The sequence below is a fragment of the Phaethon aethereus genome (genome assembly GCF_964289735.1).
Source record: "Phaethon aethereus genome assembly, chromosome: 15".
NCBI lineage: Eukaryota > Metazoa > Chordata > Aves > Phaethontiformes > Phaethontidae > Phaethon > Phaethon aethereus.
This window is the reverse complement of record NC_138591.1, coordinates 6,711,869-6,725,512: the sequence shown is the minus strand read 5'-3', so window position 1 is coordinate 6,725,512 and position 13,644 is coordinate 6,711,869. Positions and strand designations below refer to the sequence as shown.

Here is a 13,644-nt window from a genome sequence, read left to right as displayed (position 1 = left end):
GCCCCCCTTCCCCCCCCGCCTGCTTTTTAAAATCATCAAGACGAAGTTAAAAGCCTGGGTCATTCTGGGTAGTCTCCTTGATTTCTTCATCCTACCACTCTCTTTTTGCAGGGCTACTTTCCCTCACTGCTCCTACAGCTTTTGCCATAATTCATCAGGACCGGCATTACCAGCCAGCAGGACACACAGCCAGATGGACCACAACACCCCTCCCACGGCAGTGGGAACCTGCCTTACTCTGTGTGGGAGCTGGGAAAGACTGCTTGTGCAGACAGCTACACGTCCCACCGGAGGTGGGGAAGTATGGGACAGTAAGGGCTGGATTCAGCCCACCAAATTTGATGCACCAGTTCTGTTTTATAGAGGTAACTGTGGCCTTTGCTGGACTATATGGTGAATTCCAGGCTTGTCTGGGGTGTTTTTCATCCAGCCAAGCCCAGCAGGAATCAGCAAGCATAAGACTGATGCACCTGCTAACGCAAGTCCCAACATTTCCTGGAATAATGGGAATAAACAATCCAGTGATGAAACAGCCTGGGCACAAGAGAGAGAGCACAAGCATCAAAACCTCTAGGAGGAGCCATAAAAACCTGTCCCTGTATCATCATCAGTCCCGGGAAACAAAAAAGGCATCAGGGCCTATCAAGTCCTCTGCTCACATGCATTGGACTTCGAGGTGACTTTCTGTGAAGCTCCTATTTTGAGCAGTCATCAATTATGCATCTCAAGCCATATGGCATTTTGTCTTGAAATCTGTAAGCTAAAAAATCTGCTGCATCCTGACAGAAATGCAGCATCGCCAGCTATTCACAGAAGCAGAATCATTAAAAGAAAAAAAGGACCAGGATAAGATTAGTCAGGCATCCAATTTCCATTGAAATACCCTGGAAGGGGGAATGGACTCTTGCATGTGCCCTTCCAGTTAGAGCTGTGATTTTTGTGGGACACCTGCTACAATATGCCACCTACCAATTTAGCATGAGGATCTCTTCCAGAAGGGATCTATTCCAGACAGAAAAGCCACTAAAGTCCTTTGGAGTCACTGGATATGCTGCCAGAAATGACCACACTCTTGCATGCTAGCAGAGGCATCATTCCCTTCCCAGGAATCATGGATTAGAAATGTAGCAACATGCTGCTCTCCAGTGGAACCAGAACACCCACGACACTTTCCAGAGCCTACAGCATGAAGTGATGCTACAGATGCTTTTTGTACAGGGAGCAGGCTGCTGCTTCTCTCGTAGCCTGCCTGCAGTGTTTCCTGATCTTCACTGCATCAGTGCAGTTTAGTTCCAGCAGCTTTGTGGAAACAGCGTTGCCTCCCAGCGCTCCCCAGGCCTGCTCGGAGCGAGGTGACAGCAGGGTGAAATTCAAGGGGTGCTCTAACCGACCTAGTTTTCTCCCAGTGTTAGCGCGGGTTCAGCCGAACCTACAAAAGCAGCAGTAAGTGACAGATCCTGTTTGCTGCTGCAAAGGGCAATGAATCACCAGCAACTCTGTGGTCTCTAAAGGAAACCAAGTGGGTTTCCTGGCAAGCGCGATGCCGCAAGGACACCCGTGGCCTTGAAGCAGGCAGGACAAACTGAGGACAATGCTTTGGAGAAGGATTCAGGGGAGGACCAAGCGTGAAGGTCGGCTGGCTACACCCTTTGCCTGTGTGTAACTCTGTGCACAATCCCAACATTCACTTTACAGGTGCCTACAGACGCAACCCTTCTGCTACACCAGGTATCCCGCTTGGCAGATGCAGCGACAATCCTTCCTTAGCATAGAGGCACAGGCTCATTGTGCTCCTACAAAGGACTTTGGACCATGACCCACTTCTAGTGCAAGCACAGGAGGCTCTCTTTGTATAGGCTTTTGTAGGAAAGAATGCTCAGGGCCCTGAAAATGTTTATTAAACCCTTTCTTCCTTGTTCTGCAGGTCATTGCAGTTGTTTGGAGAGATATACCTACAGCTCAAGGTCTCCCAGGAAGACATAACGAGGGTTGGCTTGCAGCAATGTTCTTTCTGTAAATAACTGCAGTGATCAAGGTTAAGCTCTCTGCGGTTGAATTGATTCTAATCGGAGCAAAGAAAGGGGGAATGTGTGAGCAAGGCTCTCCTGAGTGCCAACATGCAAAGCTCTGCTGACCCGGAGTCTTCCAGGGGACTCCCTGGGACAGGATCCCAAGCAGGAGGGTGCCTAGAGTTATGGTGTGAACAATGCTTTGCTGAAGAAAAGCTACAAGAAAGACAATTACAGCCCCCTCACTTACCAATTTCTGTTATTGCGTTAACAGCTTACACAGATCTTCACTCCACCACAGTCATCACCTCCTCCTGCTTCGGGCTATCCCTTCCATGCCTGGACAATTACACCCAGGCCGGCAGTTCGTACATCAACCAGAGCCGAACCTTGATTCGCAACCGTTTGCATTTCTCCCAGCTCCCAGGGTCTGGCAGCAGGCGGTGCTTCACGGCAGCGCTGGTGCGGGCAGCACGCAGGCAGGCTTCTCGCATGAAGATTAATGCACTTGTGTGGGACTTACCTTGCTCCCTCTGCCACACACAGCAGAGCAGCTCATCAACTCCGAACAGCTCCATAAAGAAATCGGCACCCCCGACAAACCGCCTCCCCCGCAGCGCACACACCTCAGCGCAGCGTTTCCAGGATACACATTTTCCCAATTTGGTGTCAGGCTTCTGGAGAGGTTCCTCCGTGATACAGGAACGGGAAAGGTAGCTGCGAACTTACAGCTTTCCTCTGGCTTATACACCGCTGTCATTTTAAAGGAACACAAACCTAGATACCACAAGCAAAGCTAAAATAAAGAGGTTTTAAATGGAAAGGCTTTAATTAACAATCTCTATGTGGGCAGGAATAAATTGAAGAGCATTCTGGGACTCCTCTTCTCCCAGACGACTCTGGTGTTGCAGGGACTTTTCCCATAGAGCAAGTTGGAAGAATTGCTTGACCCCAGGCTCAGCATTGATGGACTTTTTCCACCACTTCTCTGCTGCATTAGATCTCAACCAAGACCAAATGATGGCCCTCACCAGCTCTGAGCTAACCTTCCAGATCCACTAAATATTCTCTTCTCCAACTAATGTCTTACAGCCAGGAAATACATGCCTCTGCCAATTCCCTGAGTTTTCAACTATCCACTCACAGCCCTTTTCTTGTCCTGGCATGAAGGGGACAGCACCGTGAAGCTGACCCACTGTGCTGGGAGGCAGGATGAAATGTGCCCATGGATCTGGGCAGGATACGGATGTTCTCTTCTTTGGGTTGGTGAAAGGTGCAAAACTCTCACCCCAGCATTCCCTATTAGGGTGGCAATTACAATTTCTGTAGTTATTTTGAGGATGAAGCATGCTCTGGCCATTTTGGTTCAGTCAGTCTGTGCTACACAGGGTGCTGCTGGCTACACTGCTGTAGCACTACAGGAGGACTCCAGGCCTGCAAGCAGCACAGAGCACTGTTCACTTCAGCATGCCATAAAGTTTTTTGAAGCTGCTTTTTTTCCCCATTATCCCTCCTGCAGCAGGTTCAAAACTTGGGCCTCGGTCACTATAAACAGAATCCACAGTGGTCCCTCCTTCAGTGTGTAGTCTGAGACATTTCATTTAAATGGCAACTACCACTCCAGCTCAGCAGTCAAAATTCAGTCACTCAAGACTTCAAAAACTTCACCCCTTTTACTCTATAATAACCTGGAGGACAGAGGTGGTATCAATTGTCTCAAGAAAAACATGCATCTAACTCATGAAGTAATGGTTTGGCCAAACAGTGCAGAGTAACATCCAAAAGATGCAACTACCACCAAAAACAGCCCAGATTACTCCACCACCACTGGTGGGTTCTTTCGTACCTACCAGGGATTCACTTCACGTTATAATATTCAGGGAGCATAGAAGCATGAAATTTGATTTCTTTCTTCTGAAGATGCTGGAGATTATTTTAATAATTCTCACTCGGTATCACTGAAAGAAAGCTCTTGTTCAGTGGTTTAATATAAAGTCTTTTAATATCTGTTTCAGCAATAAAATCTCTGCTTTCTTTTCTATAAATGTACTAATCTCACCAAAGGATATAATTTAAACAGTAGAATGAAGTAGAATAAAAATATGCAGCAGCAAGCGAACATTCTTTTTAAACAAAAACCCACTCTGAACTGTGTGCAGTCTGTTCAATCAGATTAGACCCGAGCAACAATTTAAATCCCAGCTCCAACCATCAATATGATGAGCAGAAAACATTGTTTTACACCTTCCTCAATCTCTGTGTGAGCAGATGTATAGTGGAGAGAAGCAGAAGCAAAAGGAGCAATAGCAGACAGCAGGAAAGGTGAGATATATCGGAGGACACCAAATAAAGGAGAAAGTGTAGGAGAACTGCCTTGGCAAGCAGTGTATCTATCGTTATCTGCAGGCGTGACCCTAAAGCTTGCAGTTTGAGAGGCAGACCAGAGCGAAACGATTCACTGGGTTTAAAAAAAAAGTGGGGGACAGGGCAGGAAATACAGTGGAAAATACAAAATACATCCAGAGTATTTATAAATTTATCATCTGCTTAAAATATAATTCTAAGGGGCTACCAGGCCAAATTATTTTTCACCTGAACTCATTTGCATTAATATAGGTGAGAGAAATACCACTGGCTCTGGTAATTCATTCTAAGTTACAGAAACACCTGTCAGGGACCTTAAAGACATACTCGGACCTGATTGCACATGTACTGTATGGCTTGCTGCATCACCTTCCCGATATATGGGCTGCAGCTACACGTTTTGGAACTAAATACTCTATTTTTCAGAGAGCTAGCTTTTGACCTACACTGTTTTTTTTACATAAAACATTTGTCTTTAAAATAACAAAATTGCCCAGTCACATTTATATGTAGAGTTCACAGTGACTTAGAACACAAATAAATACCATTCCTGTGTCCACACTGGTTTCAGGACAAAGATATTAAAAAAAATCCCACATGGCAGCTCTGCTTGGAGAGATTAATATATTTACAGTGAAACATTCCCAGTGAAATGATGAAATAAAGTTAGGTGAACACTGTTGGCATGGTAAATAAAAGCAGAATCACTACCTGACTGGTATCTGGACCTAGAAATACTTACCCAACAAAGAAGGTTAAAAGACTGAAAAAACCCCCCACTCCAGTACCCAAGTGTTTTCTATAGTGAAGTGAGAAGCAGATCACCCCAAAGATGGGGATTAATACCAGTATTTAATAAAAAGCAATTTGCAAGTACCACAATAGCTTTATTCCCACCTGACAAGTAATTGCGGTAAGCATATCAGCAATGCCCACGTAGTATTAATCTATAGTTTAAGATCTACACAATAAAGGGCTTTTTTTTGTCTGTTTAAAATAAGACTTCAGTGTTCTTAGACATGGAGAACACTTCAGGCAATAATTGTTTTCTCCCAGGCAAAATGTTCTTATGGATCTTTAAGAGTAGGCTAGAGAAATTAAAAGAAAAAAGTTAAGAAATACTTGAGGAAAGGAGACAAAGGCAGTACTTCTGCTCATTTTAAGAAAATTAAACTTTGGAAAAAGTTTTTTTCAGGAAACACTTCCTCTTGCAATATGAACAGAACGTACAATATGTACTACATAAGAGTTACGCTTTCCATACATGAGGAGTGAAGTTGTCCTTCTTCGTTACGACTTTTCGGGTTTTGCTTCTGATTTCTCATCTACCAGATCTTTAAATCCCAATTTTTCCATTGGTTCGTTAGCCATAAGTTGCCTAAGTTAAAAACAACAAAACAACAACATTTTTCCGAACACAGTCTATAACCAAGAAAATAGCAGCATTTTCTATTTCATTTAGTATTATTTACTCTAAAGAAATCCAAGACGTCCATACAGAGTGACTGCTGCTTGTCAAAGCCTCAGAAACTTCAGTTTTGAGAAAGCAACATTCAGGGATACTTTTTTTCCTTAACGTTGGTTTTCCAATTAAATGTGTTGCTTCCTGATACTAGATATCGAATAAGAGTTTCCTCAGAAACTGACCTGACTCTTCATTATCTTCAATTAACAGACTGTGTAAGAGCTTCCTAAAATTCTACCTGTGCCATTTACCACATTTTTAAGCGAGTGTGGTTTAGAACAGCATTTGTGGTGCCACTATACTTTGTTGTAGTGATTTTCAAACTGGTTTTGATTTGCAGCCTTCCTCACCACCAGCCCATGCAGCGTATGCAAGCGTCCTCGTATTTAAGTGCACATAATAACGTTCTTTGTGCGCTTCTCAGTGAGCTTCCTGACTCGCCACTGAATGCATTGCAAAGCAATGCAAGAATGCAAGCATCCCCGGAAAACCAACCAGCAACACATTTTTCACTTGAACTTAGGAACGAGGTGAACTTTTAACTCATAACTGTAGCGCGAAAAAAAGAGTCTAAAATCTTCACACTGAGAAAGATGGTTGTGCACAGTGGAAGCTGGCCAAGTCCCGCAGTTGTTCCACCCTTCGGGCTGGATATCTACACCACACCAAAACCGTAAGCCAAGCGAACCGCTGAAGCCAGAAAGGGCACCCGCTGCTTACACGGACACAAGCTTCCGGCACGAACGCCGCCACTGCGGGTTCCTTTCCCCTCCCGGCAAAGGGACCCCGCCGCTTCCCCTCCCCGAGGACCACCCGGCTGCCCCTCAGACCCCGCCGCCGGGCCGGGCCGGGCCGGGCCGGGCCGGGCCGTGCTGTGCTGGCGGCGCCGGGAGCCCGGGATACCGCTTGCCTCTCCATGCGGCACTCCAGGTAGGCCATGGCGCGCTGCCGGCAAGCACCGCTCTCGTAGCCGCTGTCGCGGAGACACTCCATGAACTGCTCCTTGAAAGCGCTGCACTCCCCTGCAAGAGACAGCGAGGGCCGCGCTACTGCCGGGCCCGGGCAGCGGCCCCGGGCCCGCGGCCCCCTGACCCGGCCCGCGGATTGCCGAGGGGAGGGAGGGGAGGCCCGGCGCTAGGCCGCGGGGAGGCCAGGCCCGCGCTACCGCACCGAAGTGATCCAGCGGGAAAGCGCCCTTGTCCGGCGGCCGCGGTTTGAAGCTCTTGCTGCCGAAGTTCATGGCGGTGGACATGTCACCGGCGGGAGGGGGCAGACGGGGACGGGCTGCAAGTGCCTCCGGTCACACACCGACCGCCGGGTGGAGCCGAGCACCGATCGTCGCCAGCTCCCGCGAGCGCCGAGCGCATCGAGCGGGGCACGTGACGGCTGCCGCTCCGCGGAGGGGGCGGGGCCACGCCACCATGGCGTTAGCATTGCTATGGCAACCGGAGCGCCTCGCTCCTGCGGGAGCGTTCTCCGGGGGCGGGGGGGGGGGGCGTCGCCACGGTAACGCAATGGGGCCGTGCGGGCCGGGGGTAAGAGTGACGTCACTGCCGCAGGCCTCGGCCACCGGCGCAGGTCACCATGGCGACGCCGCTTCTGTCTGCCATATTGGCCCGGGCCGGGGGTCACTGGAGGCCGGCGGGGTCGGTCCTACCTGAGCGGGAGGGTCGGGCCGGGCCGGTGGAGTTCCCGCGGTGCTTCCGCCGCCCCTGCGTTCAGGCCTCGATCAGCCTCTGCGAAATAAAACGATTTATTCTCATAAAAACCTTGTTATTTTCCTAATTCACCTCCAGACCAGCCAAATGGGAAGGGTGAGACCATTGGTCACGGGCAGCCAGCCTGCAGAAGGGCAGGGAGAAATGGCTTGTCCTCACACCCTTGTTTGTTTGTAAGTGAAGGGGAAAAGAGCAAAACTTGGAGGTTGGTGTCAGCAAATTTATATGGGATCCAGCCTCATCCGAGTGTCTCCCATTTCTGTCCAGGAGCTGGCAGTCAGGGCCTGGGATGCGGCCGGGCTTCTCCATCCCCTCCGCCATGAAGAACAAGTTCCTCGCCCGTCACTACTGAGCGCTGGGGCTCGACCTAGAAACGCATTTTTCAGGACCCAGCTCTGGCTGGTGGTGTGATCCGAGAGCCCTTGGGGATCAGCGGGCTGAGCTGAGGCCGTGAGGCACATCTATCTTTCCTTACAAATCCATCAGGATTTTGGAAAAGCCATCCTCGTCCCACTGTAGTGACGTGAAGTCCACCCTCAGCCACCCGTGGTGGCAGCGACGTGATTGCTCATTAATCCTCATGGTTTAACGCCCATGCAGCAAACCTGACGGAGAGCACCGAGTTATTTTATGCCTCCTACAAGCAATGGGTGAGCAGGTGGCTTCCCAGAACGCGGTGCGAACGCTGATGAGGCCAGTAAAACCAAGCGGTCATCGGCTGATGCTTGGGAAGTGGTGAACTTCCAGATGCTCAAGACAGATAACTGAGGCAAACACCCCTTTTGCCCGCAGGTTTACAGCGTGCTCTCTGCAGAGCCTCAGATCTCGTCCTGAAAGGAGGATGAGAAATGGCATTAATTTAACCCACCCGAGTGTTAACCGTGGATTACGCTGTTACAGTCTTTTTTCTTCTCTGCCCACAGCTGCAATTGGTTTAAGACGGTCTTTCGTCTGTTCTAAGTTGATTTTCTGTTAATTAAATGACTGAAATAAGTAGAAAAAATTTGAGTCTGGGAAAAAAAAAAGAACCAGCTGCAATTGTTAAAGACAGCCATTATGGAAATACTACCTGCAGCCCCATTTAAAGTGCTTTTTGTTTATGCTTTGATTGCTTTCTTATTACAGTATTGAAATTGTAAATGGAAAATTACACCATGTTCTATTACATAAGCAACTGGTTTACACAGCCTGAAATATAAGGTATAAGGTTTTATTTTTTATTATGTTTTCAGGGCTATGAACAATAGATGTTTTTTATTATACGGTAAATAGCACTTTTCCGCTTGACTTTGTTATAACACTTAACAGTAAAAGGGAGATACTCCTCTTTCACAAACTGCAGCAAACTGTCTCCCAGATCTCAGAGGACTGAGCAGAAGAGAAGCAGCTTTGGTTTATCTGGACAAGTTTAACTGTGCACTTGATTTTAGAAAACTACCTGAATTATGTTCCTTAGTTTCTGGCACAATGGTTGACTTGTTGATTCCCCATGTGACGAAGGAAGAAATAGAAGGGAAAAAGATATGCAGGGATCCCGCAGTGAATTATCCCTAAACAGACATTGACAATCCTGTGCAAGGGTTGTATCAACTTGCTGTGTTATATCCAAATATCGTGATTACCTACTAATTAACTCAGCGTCTTTCTTTGGAGTCTTAAATTTTGTAGTTACCCAAATTCAGGTCAAGTATAGTAGCAGGTGTTTGGTTATGCTTACTTAATATTTTTATTGCAAATGTCAGTTGTATCTTCTAGAGTTTCCTTTAAAGGTACAGTTTGTCTTAGAATCTAATACACGTGCTTTAGCGGTTTAGTATGTATTTTTCCCAAGGAGATCAAATGAAACTCCCGTTAGATAATCAGTGTGGAGAAAAAAAAAAAGTCATTTGCAGATTAAGCCAACCAGTTCCAAAAGAATTCAGTAAAAACAGTGCCAAAAAAAGCAGTGCCACGAACAGAGAATTAAATGCTTTTCACATATTATCTTTCAAAGAAGTGAGAGACTTTCATGGCATTGGGGAAATCTGAAATAGCTGTTCCAGTAAAAAGGTGCCCACTGTACAAGAAAGATCAGATAATTTGTAAAGCATCCAGTGTTTTACAGTATCTCTAGTCTGGAGTCCGGAGCCCTTTCCAAAAATTAGAAGTCTCAAGTTAGAAGGCTCCCCAAACTAGGGAAAATCTTGGATCTTCCCCATTCAAGTTACACAGCTTGATAGATTAAAAAAAACCCAACCTTGCTTGAGTCAGAGCTGTTAGTTAGTCATTAACTGTGGACTAAAGAGTCATTAATTATGGACTAAGGTAACATTTAAAAAATGTTTGCTCTTTTACAATGTTGTCAGATCACACTGAAAACTTACTCCACTGTTGGTGCTTATCCGTCAGTTGTACAAATGTACCTTCAGAAGGAGTTTTTACACACTTCGCATTACTTTTGGAAGCACCAAATTGAAGTACTACAGCAGAGCAGAACCTTTATTCCTTGTTATGGGTAGGGTAAAGTCCGTGACTTTCATTCCTTTCTCTCTCTCACCATGCTGCAGCTTTTAAGAGCCTACAGATTCCAATTACCAGGTAGTTAATTTGAAAATAATTTATTGACAAGCCATGGAAGACTTTGAGTAAAGTACAAGGGGATTTTGTAGCTTGACTTGGGATAACTGTAAGAAATTAATCAGTTGAACAAGACCAAGCACATTCAGACGCTGGAATTTGTGCCCTTGAGACTGCTGTTCCCAGCCCAGGCACAGAACACACCTCAGAGAAACATCCTTCCAGGATCACTCATTCCTACGCCTCACCCTCGCGCGGCGAGCACGCCGCCAGCTCTTACATAAGGTCTCTTGCTACATCACTGCCACAGGCTGTTGTAAACCATTTTTCTCCCTTTTCGTTCAGGTTCCTAGACAAGCAAAAATGCAGAATATTGCCAGAAGAGTCTGGGGGACGGGGATTTCTGTTGTGGATGATTAATGAAATATGATTGTTTTGCACTTACAGGGAAATCATAGTTTCATGCCAGTAAGGTCAGGGCCTTAGTATGTTATGGTAGCTCGTTTTCTGTTACGACTGAGCCAAAGCCTCATCAGGTTAGAGTGGAACGTAGCAGAAATAGTAACACTGCGCTGAAAGCCAAAGTAAACTTGTCTTATATTGCTAGTTGCAATGCTGGTATATCTAAATCCGCATCTCTCTCTGCATCAAGACAGATGGCCCAAAAGGTAAGATGCTGGGATCCTGGCTGTGTAGATACCTACCAACTAATCATCCTTCGTGATATGCCCCAAACTGCCCTTGGATTAATATAGTTCCTGCCATACTCTATTGAGATAGCTTGAAGCTAGAGACCCAGAACAAAAAGTTCCTTGGAGCTGTGTTGAGGCATTTGATCTGTTCAGTCATATTTTGAAAATAAATTCTTCATTCACCTGACCTCCTCAATACTAACTTCCCTGGTCAGGCTGCCTTGGCTTGCTGACATTAAATTTGGGATCTGGAAGATGATGCTTCTGGCTATAGTCACAACGGATTTTACTGCAAATATATTTGTAGATACACATAAAGTACATCACCAGCACCAAAACCCAGGATCTCCTGTGTATTTTGTCACTGAGTGAGACTCATGACGGAATGACATCTACTCAGTCCGAGAACAAGGCTTTTAAAAGCAACAAAGGTGCATGAGAATGGTTTGTTGCTAAAAGGGGTAAATGCTTAACACGAGTGGGAAATACTGTCACCTTAGGCTCTGCACAGAGACAACGCACTAATCCCATGCACAGTTTTTTTTATTTCTTCTCCCTGTGACTAGACCCATCACATACAATCTTTCAGCTCAGAAGATGGAAAAAATAAAGAAATTCCCTGAATTTTCATTTAAAATTTGCAGTAAAATAACAATTTTTTAAGAAGTATTTTTCAGGAGTCTTTGTTCCCAAAGTAGGTATGCAACACACACTGATTTGACAGATAAATGAAAAGAAATCCAAGACAAGTAATTTTTATCAAAATGAGCATAGGGAACACTTGAGATACTGATCACTACCCTGTAGTGATCCTATAGAAACACCAATTTGCGGGATGGGGAGAAGTGGGTGTAATCCAACCATACAGTACAATAATTATGAAAAATGGAAAGAGATCAAAGTCGGAAAGCTTTTGATTTCTTTTTGCACTGGCGTTTGTCAAGGTGAGTAAAATCCATTAGCAAGGAGCAGCCTGAGTTTTAACACATCTGAGTCTTTTAAAATGTTAATGTTTAATAGGGTGTGCTCATGCTTTATATATCCCTGATAACAACGCACAGGCTGATAGGCATCTCTTGAGGTCGTAAATCAGTTGCAGAGCCTCGCAAGGCACACAAGCACTTGGTGTTCATTCTCATGGTTTATTATGTTATCAGAACTCATTGACTGAATTACAGCCTTATAACAGCTCTTTCTCTGCATTATCCTACTGTTACTGTAGCATTATTAACCTGTGTCCCATTAGAAGATTGTATGTCCTTCTCCAGATGAGCACACAGAAGTCAAATGACTCCGTGGCTGTCTAATGTACAGGCTTATTTTCTAGGAGGAAATGACTATTTCCCTGAGCTGTGCCCACAAAGTCTGCTTACCTGAAGATGGTATCGGTTCTGGCTTGGCCTGGTAGAAAGACACACGAGCAGGGACCAAAGTTTTCTTCCCGGTCCTGTGTGGGATGCCTCACCTGCAAGGCAACAACTCAGTTGCAGGCTGTGTTTGCATACTGGAAGCCAAGGTATGCAAGGAAGAAATGAAGGTGAGAACATCACCTTAGCTGTATTTTAGAACTGCAATGATTCCCTCCGTCTGGAGAACTCACCTGTCATTTCCCACAGTGCATGCATCAGTCCAGCAGGTTGCAAGCCCATGGGGTCACTGAGAAAGGATTTCACCCCACGTTATCACCAGGTACAACCTGAAGCTTGAAACAGTCTGAAAGCCCTTGAGAAGGTGCTCTTGCTGTCTGTGGCAGTAGCCAGCTCTACTCCAAGAGAGCAGTGGTGGCTGTATGTAAACAGAAACAGTAAATTCCCTCCATCGGTACCTAACTGTGCCCATGTAGGATTTTTTCCTCACTCTTACTGTATCTTAAAAGTCTCAAGAGTCCCAGTAGTCACACCATTTGCTCAGAGAAGAGTCTGGCAGGACAGGATTTTCTTGGAAATGCCCGAGAGAAGAGGGCACAGACCAAGACCTTCGTACCTGTGCAGCAAATCTTAAGATAGACGTGCCTTCCTTTCTTTGCCTGCCTTGCCTAGTCCTCTTCTGCACAGGGTAATTCCCCCGTGTGAAAAACTCCACTCCTGATTACAGGTCTTGGAGAACAGGCAGACGTGCAGGCACCTTTTTCATGTTAATCTAGTTAGAGTTATTGATTCCCCTTCCCTTCAGCTAATGTACTTTTATTATTATTAATAAATAATCATCATTTTTCCATCACTGGAGACTGCACCCGGAAGCCTTGGAGGATTCTAGCAAAAGCGTTATTAAAACTGAAGGTTTCTAAAGGGTTGAAGGCATGGCCTAGTAATCTAACAGAACCTGCAACTGGGGAGCAAAATATCCCCACTGGAGAATGTGTGATAGAGCATCAAATTAGCTCCTTCCCCCAGAGCCACCGGCTAAAACTGTGGCCTCCTGTCCATGACCACTTCTGCCTTGTTGTCATCCCCAAGGACGCACAGGGTGCGGGTGGCTCTCAGGGAGCTGTCGCCCGGGCACGCGGGCTCTTGCAGGACCCTGTCCTGGCACGGCGCGTGAGTCACCGCGCCTGGAGCGCCGGGGCGGCTGCTGGGTGCTGCTGCCGGCTGGCACGCGTCCTCCGGCCTCTGCCTGGCCAGCTGCAGAGCCGGATCCTGCTCCTCCCAGGCTACAAAGGTCCAGGATCTCTTCCCCAATCCGGGCAGAAGGACTGCCTGGAGGGGGTGGTTTCTGCCAGAGGGTTACATGCATCTGCTCACAGGCAGGCAGGACGGCCGGGAAGGAGTCATCACCAAACTCAGAGATGGACATCCAGCCACACAGTCCTCTGGAGAGTAAACTGAAAAATAGTGACTGAA

General features: G+C 46.4%; 1 protein-coding gene across 1 annotated transcript; it reads right to left on the bottom strand.

Annotated features, from left to right (window-relative positions):
• Positions 1 to 5,663: 5,663 nt before the first annotated feature.
• On the bottom strand, positions 5,664 to 7,205 carry COX19 (cytochrome c oxidase assembly factor COX19; the record flags this gene model as incomplete). The annotated part of the gene is given in 4 exon segments (XM_082006819.1): positions 5,664 to 5,751; positions 6,749 to 6,860; positions 7,009 to 7,103; positions 7,105 to 7,205. Coding segments are annotated over 4 exon segments (396 nt in total).
• Between the last annotated feature and the right edge of the window lie 6,439 nt (positions 7,206 to 13,644).